General features: G+C 34.2%; 1 protein-coding gene and 1 pseudogene across 1 annotated transcript; both read left to right on the top strand.

The window, feature by feature from the left end:
* Positions 1-3205: 3205 nt before the first annotated feature.
* On the top strand, positions 3206-9442 carry LOC466552 (olfactory receptor 8J2). The gene is made up of 2 exons (XM_063783560.1): positions 3206-3227; positions 6580-9442. Exon 2 carries the CDS (start codon positions 6587-6589, stop codon positions 7550-7552), a length of 966 nt encoding a protein of 321 aa, XP_063639630.1. The 5' UTR covers positions 3206-3227; positions 6580-6586; the 3' UTR covers positions 7553-9442.
* A 3361-nt stretch (positions 9443-12803) lies between these two features.
* LOC100609566 (N-alpha-acetyltransferase 50-like) lies at positions 12804-13307 on the top strand (annotated as a pseudogene).
* Positions 13308-16472: the final 3165 nt, after the last annotated feature.

The raw sequence follows: 16472 nt of genomic DNA, 5'->3' as shown, positions 1-16472 counted from the left end.
TCTACCAACCCCCAAAATAAATCCAGGACCAGACGGATTCACAGACAAATTCTACCAGAGGTACAAAAAGGAGCTGGTACCATTCCTTCTGAAACTATTCCAATCAATAGAAAAAGAGGGAATTCTCCCTAACTCATTTTACGAGGCCAACATAATCCTGATAAACCTGGCAGAGACACAACACAAAAGAAAATTTTAGGCCAATATCCCTGATGAACATCAATGTGAAAATCCTCAATAAATATTGGCAAACTGAATCCAGCAGCACATCAAAAAGCATATACACCACAATCAAGTAGGCTTCATCCCTGGGATGCAAGGCTGGCTCAACATACACAAATCAATAAACATTATCCATCATATAAACAGAACCAATGACAAAAACCACATGATTATCTCAATAGATGCAGAAAAGGCCTTCAACAAAATTCAACAGTCCTTCATGCTAAAGACTCTCAATAAACTAGTTATTGATGGAATGTATCTCAAAATAATAAGAGCTATTTATGACAAACCCACAGCCAATATCATACTGAATTGGCAGAACCTGGAAGCATTCCCTTTGAAAACTGGCAGAAGACAAGGATTCCCTCTCTCACCAACCCTATTCAACAAAGTATTGGAAATTCTGGCCAGGGCAATCAGGCAAGAGAAAGAAATAAATTGTATTCACATAGGAAGAGAGGAGGTCAAATTATCTCTGTTGGCAGATTACATGATTGTATATTTTTAGAAAACCCCATCATCTCAGCCCAAAATCTCCTTAAGCTGATAAGCAACTTCAGCAAAGTCTGAGGACATAAAATTGATGTGCAAAAATCACAAGTATTTCTATACACCAAAAACAGACAAACAGAGAGCCAAATCATGAGTGAACTCCCATTCACAATTGCTATTAAGGGAATAAAATACCTTGGAATACAACATACAAGCAAGGTGAAGGACCTCTTCAAAGAGAACTACAAACCACTGCTCAAGGAAATATGATACAACACAAACAAATGGAAAAACATTCCATGCTAATGGATAGGAAGAATCAGTATCATTTAAATGGTCATACTACCCAAAATAATTTATAGAATCAGTGCTGTTCCCATCAAGGTACCATTGACTTTCTTCACAGAGTTGGAAAAGACTACTTTAAATTTCATACGGAACCAAAGAAGAGCCCGCATAGCCAAGACAATCCTAAGCAAAATGAACAAAGCTGGAGGCATCATGCTACCTGACTTCAAACTATACTACAAAGCTACGGTAACCAAAACAGCATGGTACTGGCACAAAAACAGATATATAGACCAGTGAAACAGAACAGAGGCCTCAGAAATAACTCCACACATCTACAACCATCTGATCTTTGACAAAGGGCTAATATCCAGAATTTGCAAAGAACCTAAACAAATTTACAAGAAAAAAAACATCAAAAATCAGCAAAGGATATGAACAGACACTTCGCTAAAGAAGACATTTATGCAGCCAATGAACATGAAAAAATGCTCATCATCACTGCTCATTAGGGAAATGCAAATCCAAACCACAATGAGATAGCCATCTCATGCTGGTTAGAATGGCGATCATTAAAAAGTCAGGAAACAACATGTTGGAGAGGATGTGGAGAAATAGGAATGCTTTTACACTATTGGTGGAAGTGTAAATTAGCTCAACCATTGTGGAAGACAGTGTGGTGATTGCTCAAGCATCTAGAACTAGAAATACCATTTGACCCAGCAATCCCATTACTGGGTATATACCCTAAGAATTAAAAATCATTCTACTATAAAGAGACATGCCCATGTGTGTTTATTGCAGCACTATTTACAATAGCAAAAATTTGCAACCAACTGAAATGGCCATCAATAATAGACTGGATAAAGAAAATGTGGTACATATACACCATGGAATACTATACAGCTATAAAAAAGAATGAGTTCATGTCCTTTGCAGGGACATGAATGAAATTGGAAACCATGATTCTCAGCAAACTAACACAAGAACAGAAAACCAAACACTACCTGTTCTCACTCATAAGTGGGAGTTGAACAATAAAGACACATGGACACGTTGTTGGGCGGTGGGGGGATGGCATCACACACCAGGATCTTTCAGGGTCTGGGGGTCTAGGGGAGGGATAGCATTAAGAGAAATACCTAATGTAGATGACAGGTTCATGGGTGCAGCAAACCACCATGGCACATGTATACCTATGTAACAAACCTACACATTCTGCACACATACCCCAGAAGTTAAAGTATAATAATAAAAAAAGGTTGTGATAATCAAAAGTGGTTAATTCTGAATAGAATGGAGGAAATGGAAATGGGAGAAGCTGGTTAAGTGAAAATTTAGGTTGTATCTAATGATCCATTATTTTAAATAATAAAGCATATAATATAAAAGTATTGTTTAATTTGAGTGATGGAAATACAGTGTCTAGAATGTAACAGCAGACATACCTTTTGCATCTACAATGCTTACAGACTAGAAAATTCCACGTAAGTTAAAAAAAAAGAAATGCTATCAGTATTTACTTATGATGTTTCTATATGCTTTGAGGGAATATCACAGGCTCATCATATAAAAAACATATTTTCCAACCAAATAATTTTAAGTAATCCTTAGAAATAAGACCATATATATGATAAGTACAACAATAATTTTAATTAATACCCCTTCTGGTCACATTAAGAAGTTAATTAAAAGTTGATATTCACTTTTTATAACCACTCACATGTTGAATTTATGTTTTACATCACCTGGTTTTTATGACTTATGTATCAGGAGTTGCTCTTGATGCAGAATATGGGGGTTACATTTAGTTCTCTTCACAATATTCACATTAAAATTGACCACTGGAGCCAGAATCCTGTGCTTGCTATCTATTGATTTTTTCAACCCAGGGCCAGCAGTATCAATTCTCATTTTATATAGGAGTAATTGCATTCTTTTTTTATTTAATAGTATTATCTAAGTGAGTCCCTAGGCAATCTCCACATTTTCACTCTTTGGGTAAAATTTTGAGTGGAATCTTGGCTAATGAATGCTGTTTGTCTTTCTTTCCCCAGGGAATCTGATTTTTATTTGGAAAATCTTGTTGTCAAGCTTGGGGACTGGGACCTAGAAACAAACATTCAGTGTGCAGGTCTTCAGAGACTTCAGACCCTTGAAAAACTCTAGCATGCTTCGGGCAGGAACTTTGGGTCTGGGCCTGGCCAGATCTCTCTACACAGGTAGGTTACACCAAATATTTTACTTCTTTCTAAGTTTCATGTAAAAATCAAGTATCTTTGAGGATTTACCAATTTAAATCAGACTCAGGATTGAAATGATATCTAATTTGTCTTCTTTTCCAAATAACTCAAGTATCTGCCCACTGATTGCTTATTGGAAGTGACAGTGATACAACATAACAATAGTATCCAGCATCTCTATTGATAGACTAGACAGCTTGAACATTTATACCAAATAATGAATAGTCATTACAGTTAGTATATTCCACCTTAATGTGAACACTGATTTTTTTTCTGCCTTATAACTGAGATGTCTAGAGAGAATTCTACACCAAAAGGGAAGTATCTTATGTGTCTCCGATGCATATGATTTGATGTTTCAAAAAAGGGCTTTCAAAAATACTTGACACTGATGAAAATGAGCTTTTATTCTTGCATTCCCTGGGGTGAAAAATCCTAGGATGAAAAGATTCCCTGGTACTAATAGTCAATCTCCCTGATGGATGCCAAATACTCAGGTTGAGATTCAGTTCTTGTCTCAAACCAGACCCATGTCTCAACAAGATTAACACAAATTCCACAATTAGACATTAATGAAATATAGTCTTGAATTCTTCTCAGAAGCTATTTAAGAGTTAATTTGCAACATAACACCTCATCCAAAGGGTGACAATTTTTACAGTGAAATTGACATTAAAATTATTAACATCAGGTATATTTTTATTTATTTTATATTGAGATTCATGGTATTGGTAGACCTATAAAATATTTCTTTTCAAAAACTAATTTTAAAAAAACTTTTGTGAAAAATTATAATAGCTCTTAACAGGAAAATTCTAACAAAAAATATTCTAAAAAAAAAGAAAACTCAACAGGAGAAAACTGGGTCTGTTCTAAGGAAACTTTATGTCAATGGCATATACTTGCTGAAATAATAATCAACTCCAGCTCTGCCCTCAGCCATGCTTCAGAGGAGGAGAAATTAATAATGGGTAAAGATATTAAATATTTGCAAATTCTCTTCCTTCCCCGAGCTAATTGCACAAATTCAAGAGTAGTCAGTAAATAATTGCTATTGCTCATGATGTTCTTTTTTGTTGTTAAATTAAGGGTGTCTATGGAATATAAATGTCAGAATGAACAATGCACTGAGTTGCTTTGTGTGTGGCAGCCAAACAGGAAATATTTTGATCAAAGTAATTTTTAGCACAATGTTTTAAATCATAAGCTTGCCTGCTTATAAGACATGAAGTTCTTTTTAGCGCAGCGGCAAGAAACAAAAGATAGAGGATAGGCGCTACACACAATCAGATCAGTTTCTCAGACTCATATTTGATGTATTTAATAATGTATCATAACAAAGAAACATTGAAGATTTAAGAGGTAATCTGATTGCAAGACAGCATGTTTTGTTTGTTAAAAAAGGAGCTAGATATTGTGTGTCCCAGTTTTTTAAAAAATATGCAGTAGTATAATTCATTTGCTATTTCTGTATTAACTGTAAAAGCACTCAGTAAGGTGGAATGAATTACTGGAATTAAGAACTCACATTGAAAATCATTCAAAGCATGCTAATAACAAAAACTGAAGGTAACATCCATTTTGCATTCACTTGGTACCAGGCTCTATAAAAACAAATCATTTATGTGCATTATCTCATTTAATGTGGATAATACAAGAATATAATGCTTGGTAGAAATCACCTAGGTATTAATTGGTAGACTAAAACAAACCAATTACATAAACAAAATCACAAAAACAAAATAAAACCATGAAGTTTAGATCAATGTCTACATAGTATTTTCAAGTAATTTTGAGTATTAATTGGTAGGCTAACACAATCAATCACAGAAACAAAATCATAAAACCATGCAGTTTGGAACAATGTCTTACACAGTCTTTTTGAGTAATTTTACTTCAATGAGACTCAATTTTCTTATTAGACATGAAAATAATTACCATCTACCTATATTTTAGGGTGCTCCTGCAGAATGAGATAACTATTTCAAAATTCCTAGGATAACTTTCAATACATGTTACTTTTTAAATAAATATTAACAGCCTTCCCCACTCGTCTTTCTATACAAGTATAATAAATCAAAGTAATCTAACTTTAACAAATAAAAGTTGTAAGTAACAAGCATTAAAAAATAAAACAATAACAATTTAAAATGAAAAAGTATAAGCTAGAAAGGGAAGGGAGAGTAGGGCTTCTGGAACAAAATAGTAGAGAAGAGTCTGAGTAAGAGAAGTCACAATGATAGGACAGGACTGGCTTATCTAGCAGAAGTAACGAAATGTGATTGAGTAAAAAGGATTCTGACTTTCAGAATTACACTCAGAGGGAAAAATATTGAAGTGTAGGCCTACTTCTGCACAGCTGAAGCAACATTATGCGGTAGAAATTGATAAAGCAAAATCCAGAATACTGAAAGTGTTTCCCATAGAAATGTTGAAATTCCCAAGAATTATTAATGACAAGTTAGGGGCTGGATAAGTCACCAGTGGAAGCTAGGAAAAAGATAACTGGTGGTCACCCCATCTCATCAACTTCTTAAGGCTGCTCGCTCTTATCACTGGAAACACAGACAGAAACACACAAATAAAAATTGTAAGTAATAAATTACATGTGCATGTAAGTGTATATATATTAATCAATATCATATGCTAATCTATGCATATAATACATGTGAATATACATTAATATCAAATGCATATCTATTCATCCAATATTATGTGCTAATATAGTTGATAAATGCATAATATTAAGACATATTACAAAACAAATAAATATGTATTCACTCAATATAAACTATATCCAATAGTGAATACATAAATTGCTTGTCCAAACAGTTTTAAGACTCTTTTTTTTTTTTTTTTTTTGAGACGGAGTCTCGCTCTGTCGCCCAGGCTGGAGTGCAGTGGCACCACTGCAAGCTCCACCTCCCAGGTTCGCAGCATCCTCCTGCCTCAGCCTCCCAAGTAGCTAGGACTACAGGCGCACACCACCACACCCGGCTGATTTTTCGTGTTTTTTAGTAGAGACGGGGTTTCACCGTGTTAGCCAGGATGGTCTCGATCTCCTGACCTCGTGATCCGCCCGCCTCGGCCTCCCAAAGTGCTGGGATTACAGGCGTGAGCCACCACACCCGGCCAGTTTTAAGACTCTTAATTGTCTGGTGAGTTTTTATTTCTGAAGTTTATGAAAACATGGGGAGAAAAACAATTAGGTTCTGAAACTTGTAAGAGTTTGTAAAACAAAATAAACTGATTTCAAATGAAATATTTAACAACCTAGCATCTAACAGAAACATCAATGTTTTCATCAATTGATTTCTTTCAACTTTTTCAGGTAAAAGATGAAGCCAACAATACAAATGGCTTCAGGAAATCTCACATGGGTGACGGAGTTCATTCTTGTGGGAGTCTCAGATGATCCGGAGCTCCAGATTCCCCTCTTCCTGGTCTTCCTGGTGCTCTATTTGCTGACCGTGGCGGGGAACCTGGGCATCATCACCCTCACCAGTGTTGACCCTCAACTTCAAACCCCCATGTACTTTTTCCTCCGACACTTGGCTATTATTAATCTTTGCAATTCTACTGTCGTTGCCCCTAAAATGCTGGTTAACTTCCTGGTTACCAAGAAAACCATTTCATACTATGGATGTGCAGCCCAACTGGGTGGATTCTTGGTTTTCATTGTGGCTGAGATTTTCATGCTGGCTGCAATGGCCTATGACCGCTATGTGGCTATTTGGAACCCTCTGCTCTACGCCGTAGTGGTGTCTCCAAAGGTGTGTCGTCTGCTGGTGTCCCTCACATACCTTCAGAGTCTTATCACAGCACTGACTGTCTCTTCCTGTGTGTTCTCTGTGTCATACTGTTCTTCCAACATTATCAACCATTTTTACTGTGATGATGTCCCTTTGCTAGCATTGTCCTGTTCTGATACCTACATTCCAGAAACAGCAGTCTTTATCTTTTCAGGGATTAACTTGTTTTTCTCCATGATCGTTGTTCTGATATCCTACTTCAACATTGTTATTACCATTTTGAGGATACGTTCCTCAGAAGGACGACAAAAAGCCTTTTCCACCTGTGCTTCTCACATGACAGCTGTGGTTGTGTTCTATGGGACTCTCCTTTTCATGTATTTGCAACCCAGGAGTAATCATTCATTAGATACTGACAAAATGGCTTCGGTCTTCTACACCCTGGTGATACCAGTGCTGAGCCCTCTAATCTACAGCCTCAGGAACAAGAACGTGAAGGATGCACTAAAGAGGTTCCTAGATAACCCATGCCGATCACTCAAACTAATGTAAATGTAAAGCTAAAACTATCTTCCTTTAGTGCTTTTTGTTTTTTCCTGAAAACTGCTGTGTTTTAAAAAAAAAGTGTCAAGAAATTTTTAGAAATTCCATTCATTTCAGTGGGAAATGTTTAATTGTTCTTATGTCAACCTCACATACCCAAATAAGAAAACAATATCTATAATTAATAAAAATAATTTGAAAATAATAACAGTTTATAGATAACTTATAGATAAAATGTAAGCCACTAAAGGGTTTTTAAAATAATTTCCAAACAAGGAAAAGAATGCCTGATAGTGCGTGTGGAGGTATGTGGCATCATTTCTTGGAAGGTGGTCAAAACTCAGATCATCCTCCTTGCAAGAGATGTCTTTTGTTCAGCTACTAAAAATTATATTTTTAGTTTTGTAGCATTTTATCCATCAAGTTCAACTTTTGTGGAACCATTTTTATCTTGTATTTAAAAATAAATTTTTTTATCACAGAAAAACTACACATGGAAATAAGACTTAAGGGAAAACAGGCTAACAAATTTTTAAAGGGGATTTTCTTTTTTCATTGTTCTCAGTTGGTGTGTGCACCCAAAGCTAAATGTTGATGTTCTCTCAAATAAGACACACAACTTTTTTCCATCTCATCATAAAACATTTGTGTAAAGTTAATTGCCTTTGTTATGAAACTATAATACCAAACACAACTACTTTTAGCATTTTCATTCAGTGTAATTTGAAATGAAATTTTATCAGACAAAATTTTTTAAAAATAATATTTTCTTAAAGATGTCCTCCTGTTTTTTTTTAAGTTGATAGTTACTATGAACTACATCTCTTTGCATGTAAAAGGCTACTAATGCATGATGGAGTGAGGGAGAGTGGCACTTATATGTGAAATAAAGGTAGTGTCTGGAAATAAAGTACAGTTATAATATTTTCAGGAAGGTTAGAAGCATACTCAATCTGGGGACTGTGTGACTCAAATCAATATTTCAACTTCTAACTTTAGCCTTAAAGGAGCAGAATCACTGAAGGCAGGAAAAATCACACTATATGAGGGATATTTCTGGTCTCAAGGGCAACATTAATAATAGTTCTATGGCATTTGCCTTTATGTTACTTATCTGTTTATTTGTGTATCTTTTTCTACTTTATGATGTGTGTATTTGGCTTCATCAACTGATATAATTGTAACCAGAGAACTATACTTCCCATTAGAAACAATTCTTTTGGGTCTGGCTAGATGAATAGCATTGGAGTAACAGGGCTAAACTCACACTTGCATTTATACCAATGTTATGCATATTACTAAATTAGTTAAGGTCAATAAGAAGTACTCCAGTGTTTTCTACCTTTTAGTTTGGCTTACACATGTGTATTTTGTAAAAATAATGATGTTGTCTCTTATATTCGTTTTCTATTGCTACTGTAAGAAATCACTACAAACATAGTAGCTTGGAACAACCCAAATGTATTATCCCACATTTCTAGGGGTCAGAAGGTCAAAGTGGATCTCATGAGGTTAAAACCAAGGTGTTGGCAGTCTGTATTCCTACAGGAATCTCCGGGACAATCTATTTTCTTGCTTTTTCCAGGTTCTAGAGGTTGCCTACAGCACTTGGCTTATGTTCTCCTTCCAGTCAGCAATCTCATCACTCTGACCTCTGCTTCCACTGCTGTGTCTCCTCTGCCTTTCACCCTCTTCTTCCCTCTCTCCCCTGTGATTGTCTTGGACTCACACAGATAATCCATAAAAGCCTCCTCATCTCATGATTCTTAATCACATCAGCAAATTCCCTTTTCCATGGAATGTGACATGTTCAGATAGATTCCTGTACCTGTCTTATTCATTAGTGCTCAATGGTATAGTCTTACAAAAGTTGACATGCTATATATCCTTTCTACATTATTTACTATAAAATTTATGTAAACAAAGTATACACATGGCCTTCTTTGAATAAAAAATAAAAATCAGTTGGTTTTAAGGTTGCAAAAGTATATACACATATAAACATACACACTCATATACCACTTGTGGCACTTTTATTCATATGTGATGAATTAACTCAATCAACCTAGCAGACAAGTTTTCAAAGAAGCAAGATAGAACAAGTAAATTGTCAGCTCTGGTCTATATGTTAATCACCCCATGGGGCATGTCAACCTAAATAACAGAGAGAGGCTCTCTAAAAGAGAATAATATTTATTCAGGATTACAGCATTGCAATGAGAAGGCAAGTGCCATAGTAAATTATGTGCATATTCAGAGAGAAAAAGGAAGACAAAGGGTTTTATAGAGAAAAAAATGAGGAATATTATCTTTGGCTTCAAAAATCAGTAATAAGAGTGATACTAGTCTGAGGTTGGACAGGCAGTTGCTGGAGAGATGTCCTTGGAGAAGTATATATATTTTTAAAGTTGTGATGGCCTTTGTGCAAGGTTGTGATTTTTGCCGTCATTTGTGATATTTTTGTTATCAGGCATACAAGCCTGAGAACCTTCTCTCCATGCCTTCTAAGGCTTTGTCAGTTTGTGTGTATGTGTGTTTGTTGTTTTTTAATTTTTTAAACAGAAGTAACTCCATTTTGATTCTGACAGCTTTCACATTTCCCCCTTTTGATCAAAATATTCTTCCAAAAGCACCACTAGTAAGTCATACTGTCATTAAGTTTTGATGTTTCTTGGTGCCAAAATAAAAATAGACTTGTTCTGCTTTCCTGATCCCATCTCAATTGGAGAGAGTGCTTACTGACTGTGAGTTAATGACAAAACCCCATTAGCCATATTTGAGCAACATGAGAGGTTTGAAGGAAGAGACTCACAAGCTAAGTCTACCTGGAATTCATTATTAAGTTCAGTTCTGTCTGTTTCATAATCTTTTTGCCATCATCTCAAAGTGCTGAGTAAGCATTGTTTTGTTAGAAATTGTATTTCTGGAAAAATTTAACAAGTAACACACAAAGTTTAAAAGTGGAAAACACAAAGTGAAATTAACAGTAGTATGAAAGTCCCAATTTGTATAATAGTTTTGACCCTAGGTTTAAAGACAACCAATTGAATAAATCAAATGCCATTTATGCTGCCGAATGAAAAAGGTAGGCCTGAGAATAGTGAGCCCCATTATAGAGTTTTATTCTGACATTGTGGGAAAAGCTGCCTACGGCATTAAGACATCAACTTTTTGTCGTGGTTTGTAGTTTGACTATAACTGATTACAATATCAGGTGGTTTGGTAAACATTTTCTGTGGCCCGTATATGAGGCAGGAGGCTTGTTCCTTAAAATTTATCTAGTTTCAGCTTATAGGGCTTTTGGAACAAAAAAGTTTTTGTTTTCAGTAATTCTATAGAAGAAAGTTGTATTGGGAGAATCTAGAAGACTTGAAAATTTAGTGTAGTCTACAGGTAAATAACAAGAACTTAAAAACAATGCAAAGTGCTATAACCGAATAATGGATATATTATACCTTTGCTTTAGAAACATGACTTTTTCTCTGCCTTGATCACCTAAAAATCTCAGATTTAAAAACTTCTTAAGCTAGAAAGCCAAACCAAGGCAGACCTTGGATTTTGTTTACATACTTACAATCTTAAGGTTCCTAGGCCTGTCAAGAAATGATAATTTTTACTTAATTCCCTGTAAGGCAGGGAGCTGTTGAAATCTGGTATTTTATGCAAATTTTCAAATATGACATATTTTCAGTCAAATCCATGGTAATATGACCAATATTTCTAATTGTGTCCTCCTGCAAAGATAAATCAGATTTTTATTGAAATTATGTTATTATATAGATTGTCATTAAAAAGTTAGAATACTTATGAATAGTTTTTGAATTTTCAAGGAATTAAATTGGGAGAGAAATCAAATGCTTTCAATTTTTTCACAAAATTATCCTTTACCAAATTTGTGTAAATTATAGCTTATGAGAGAAATTTTTCTTAAATCTTGAAAACAAACCATTTAAGTAAAGAATCAATGTTTTAAACAACGTTTTAAATAAAATAATAAAAACACTATTTTCATCAGTTATTTTTATATTGCTTGATCTTGATTAGCAGTTTTATGAACCCATAAGTTTTATGAACCTATAAGTTTTTTTAACCAGAGTTCTAGACATTTTTATTTATTTCATTGCCTTTAAGGTTGTCATAAATCTGCTCAAGAATACTTGTTAAAGTCTTTTCCATGAAAGGCAATTTTGGATTATAGTTAATTGTAAATACTTTTAGAGAAGAATTTAAAGCAATAATTGTGAATGACAAAAAGTTAGAATAGTCATGGATAAAAATCTGATGAAAGTTTTCAATTGAGAAGGAAATTTATTTATTATTATTACCTATTACATTTTAAAATATCAATCAGAATTATGACTGGCTGAATCACATCAGGGCTATCAGACTTTTATAAATGTGACACAACTGGCCGGGCGCGGTGGCTCACGCCTGTAATCCCAGCACTTTGGAAGGCCGAGGCAGGTGGATCACGAGGTCAGGAGATCAGGACCATCCTGGCTAACACAGTAAAACCCCGTCTCTACTAAAAATACAAAAAATTAGCCAGGCGTGGTGGCGGGTGCCTGTAGTCCCAGCTAATCGGGAGGCTGAGGCAGGAGAACTGCGTGAACCCGGGAGGCGGAGCTTGCAGTGAGCCCAGATGGTGCCATTGCACTCCAGCCTGGGAGACAGAGCGAGACTCCGTCTCAAAAAAAAAAAAAAAAAAAGTGACACAACTGAAAATCATAAAATGCTCACATCAATAATACATCCATACAAATATAACTTTAAAGAAGATTAAGCTTATCAACCAAAATTATGACTGATAACATATTAGATTTTCATAAGTTTATGTAGATTTTGAAACAAGTATAGATAACATGCCCCTGAATGTAACTGAAAGAAGATTTAGCATCACTTAGTATTTGACAATGTTTTCCCCTTATACTTTACTAAATAAAACTAATCATTTAGCAAGACATATGTTCTTGACATATGGTCCCAAGTGGAAAATTTCAAAGTTAATTATAGATCAGAAACTCTTCATTTTAGAGCCAAGAGCCCCATTTGCATGTGTGGAGAAGCAGTGGCACCAGCGCAGTGGTGCGAGACACTCTCATCTCCCTCAGGAGACTTAGGGACGCACTGCCTCTGTCACCTGCTCAGCTCCCTGCCCGGGTGAGGAGGCCATCTTGTGTGGTTGAGTGTCTTGAGCTGAGGGCAGCAACTATGACTGAGTTGCTATTGGTGATAACAAAAGCCTCAGCAGGTGGGGAAGATGAAAGGTAGCTGGATGGAGCTGGGAGATGGGACACCACACAATATTAAACAGTAGAAGAGAAGGAATCGGGTTATCTTTTCAGTCAGCTACAATGGTAAGTTCCACAAGGATGTGATGGAGGTGGTGAACGATCAAAACTTGCCTATTTCAGTGATGTTCCTGTAGGTGCATTGTACTCTAGTGTGGCTCATTCACAGAATCAGAAAAGACTTTACATCATGACACTTGGATATCTGGCACCTTACCAAAGGCTAGGAATAGGAACTACAATGTTAAATCATGTCTTAAACATGTGAAAAAGATGGCACTTTTGACATCTATCTGCATGTCCAGATCAGCAATGAGTCGGCAATTGACTTCTACAGAAAGTTTGGCTTTGAGATTATGGAGCCCAAGAAGAACTACTATAAAACCGTAAAGCCTGCAGATGATCATGTCCTGCAGAAAAACCTCAAATTACCTTCTGGTCAGAATGCAGATGTGGAAAAGACAGACAACTGAACAAATTACCTTCTCAAAAGGAGAAAGAAGGAAAACTGAAGGCAATCATAACCTGAAAATCACGTGCAGTGAGATATAGCAAAAATTGAACTTCCAAAATATGAATCTAAAATACTTTAAGAGGAGAAATCTACCTATAGAAGTAACATTCTCATTTTAAATAAAAAAATACAGCATTTCCAACCAGAAATTAGGAAAATTAATTGGATCTCAGAAAGAAATTTGGCAGAAATAGATACTGTTTGCAGTTTAGAAAATGACTGTTACAGAAACAGATTTCAAAATTAAAAATCAAAACTTTTTGCAATTTTATTAAAAGCAAACCAACATTTCAATAAAACCATATTGTTTTACCATAAGGGACAAAGATTTAGTTTTATATTAGTTTATTTAATACTGAATAACTTATAAATATATTTATACATTTAGTTATAGAGAACTTGATTACAAACAAAATTTATTTTATAAATTCCTCTTTAAAATTATTTTCATGATTTATTCAGACCATTGTTGACATGTTTGGAATTTTAATTTTGTCCTATGCTTGCTCCTTTTAAAATAAGCATTTTACTTTAGTACAAAAATTATCACACAAGATTTTTTTTCTACAAAATTTTTTAACCTTCTTTGCCAAAAATACATTTTCTTACCCATAACTTTTGTCACATCTCTCTCAACTATTTACTAGTTTTTGTCTTGTTTTAATTTTCTTCCTAAATCTATTTGTTGAAATAATCTTTAAAAAAGCTCTGAGTTATGCAATATTATTTTTAAAAGAACATATTTTAGGTTTGTAAATATTTTTTTGTCAAAAAATCTTGTTTTTAATACATTTTCTATACAGAATTATATTGATTTTGACTGTTGTTGTTTTATTTATTTTTATTTTTATTTTTTGAGACAGAGTCTCGCTCTGTTGCCCAGACTGGAGGGCGGAGATGCAATCTCGGCTCTTAGCAGCCTCTGCCTACCAGGTTCAAGTGATTCTCCTGTCTCAGCCGCCTGAGTAGCTGGGATCACAGGCATGTGCCACCACGCCCAGCTAATTTTTGTATTTTTAGTAAAGACAGGGTTTTTCCATGTTGGCTAGGCTGGTCTTTAATTCCTGACCTCAGGAGGTGGCCTCCCAAAGTGTTGGGATTACAGGCATCAGTCACTGTTTCTGTCCCAGAATTATATACATATTAATTAGAATTTTAACTCTTAGCAACCTAATTTCTACCAAGCAGTGTTAAACCATCTGTCATTTATCAGTATTTTATGGAAAGGAAGCCATTTTATATATTTTGAAACAAGTTTTCCTATAGCATAATTTTTGTATGTACTGATAGACTCTAGTATATTTACTATTTCTATATAATTTAAGAAACCATGAATAAAAGTATTTTGTTTAACAATCAGTTTGATTTTCTAAAATTTGCAAATGACCCAGTTATTTAGTGAATATTTATTACTTAATTTAACATAACATAACTTTACAATTTTAAATTACATGAAAAGTTTATTTATAAGCATTTATCTCATTTACTTAAATTTTATTTAACTTCAACAGTTTACCTGTGTTATCTATGAGAATTGACATATTAAACAAAACTAGAATATTTTTAAATTATTTTCCTATCAATTATTATTATAGCCTGTGACTCTCAGGTGTTCACTTAAGAACTTTAATTATGTGAGTATTTTATCAATAATTCAAAAAATACAGTGGTTTTCATTAAACTGACAATATAAAATTACCCTTATGTATCAAAGAGTTACAGAAAGATTATTCTGGTTTAGGCTAGGTTTATAGTTTTACAACCTGTGTGTCAAATCTTGACACTTTAAACCATCTAGCCCAGACAAGTATAAAAGTGTCTGACCAGTAAATTCAGGCAGAAATGTATGTTGCCAATCCTGAAGATTTTTTTTCTTACTTTACCAATAATTTTAAAATCAGCTAATTTATTAAAGATATACCTATGTCACATGAACTAAAAGGCATTTGGTTAATTACTATGTCGTATAATTTTATATGAGTGCTCATTTATTTAAGCCAATTTAAATAAAATTTCATAATGAATGTCTGGCCAACTGCACTAGGTTTTACCATATAGGTACAACATACAACAATATATTTACATATCAATAAGTGTACCTAAACACATATATATACACAGTGATTTTATAGTCTTTATTTTAGTATTTGGTCATGAGACAGTAAACTATAGAAACTCACTGGTTTATAAAAAAACAGTTGGATTCAAATTATATTTTTTATAAAATCGGCACCTCCTCGCATAACTAAATTTTATTTGCCTGATAGGCAATCTAATGAAGGCTGTGGACCAAACTTTTGTATAAAGCAGCACTTTCCATAGCAATTGGAATTTTTTTACACTATTTTTTCCTTTTTTCTCTTTCTTTTTAATTTTAAGTAAATTTAGGATTAAATATTTAAAACTTACATTTTTGCTAGGACTGGCTAAGTTGTATAAGAAAAACAAATTTAAGAGTAGCCTTGAATCTGTCTTGTGTTTCTTGACTAGACAAATATTAGCAGGAAACCATTTTAGTAAGTCTGGATTTTTTTCCTTTTTTTGTTTTTCTTTTTCCTTTTGGCCCCTGATTGCAGACAATGTGAACTTTTATCTTATTTAACAAAGACATCTTATATTATTTCCCTGATCTTAACAGTTTGACCTGTTTGATCTGTTAGCCAAACTTTTATAAACTTTTATTTAGTTTTTTCTTTTACACCATTAATCCTTTAACTAACTATTCTACTACCCTAATTGTTAGTCAAACACAGTTACATTTATATTTCCAAGTTACCATGAAGCTGTTGTAGCTTGTAAAGCCATTAATTTGAAAATTCTTTAAAATCTATTTTTTTAAAAATAGTCTTGGCTGGAATGCCATAATAATTGAGTTTTGGCTTAACACTAATACAAAAGTCAGCAGATTTAAAATAGGCAGAAAAGAAAAATAGAGAAATAGGGAACCTTGACAAATTTACATGTTAATTCTCTAGTTTCAGGGCTATATTTTTTTAAAAGGGTTTGACTAATGACCATTTGAACTTTTAATTTTTCTCAATGTAATTTTCCCATCAATTAAACAATGTATATAAGAATGGACCATATTATATTGCTGGCTGTAATCCTAGAAAACCTGGCATGC

This window comes from Pan troglodytes, chromosome 9 (genome assembly GCF_028858775.2).
Source record: "Pan troglodytes isolate AG18354 chromosome 9, NHGRI_mPanTro3-v2.0_pri, whole genome shotgun sequence".
NCBI lineage: Eukaryota > Metazoa > Chordata > Mammalia > Primates > Hominidae > Pan > Pan troglodytes.
Note: the sequence above shows the minus strand (reverse complement) of the source record. Positions and strands in the feature narration are given on the sequence as shown.

Excerpts from the sequence above, each read along its gene's own strand:
- LOC466552 (XM_063783560.1), top strand. The coding sequence starts at position 6,587 with ATGAAGCCAACAATACAAATGGCTTCAGGAAATCTCACATGGGTGACG.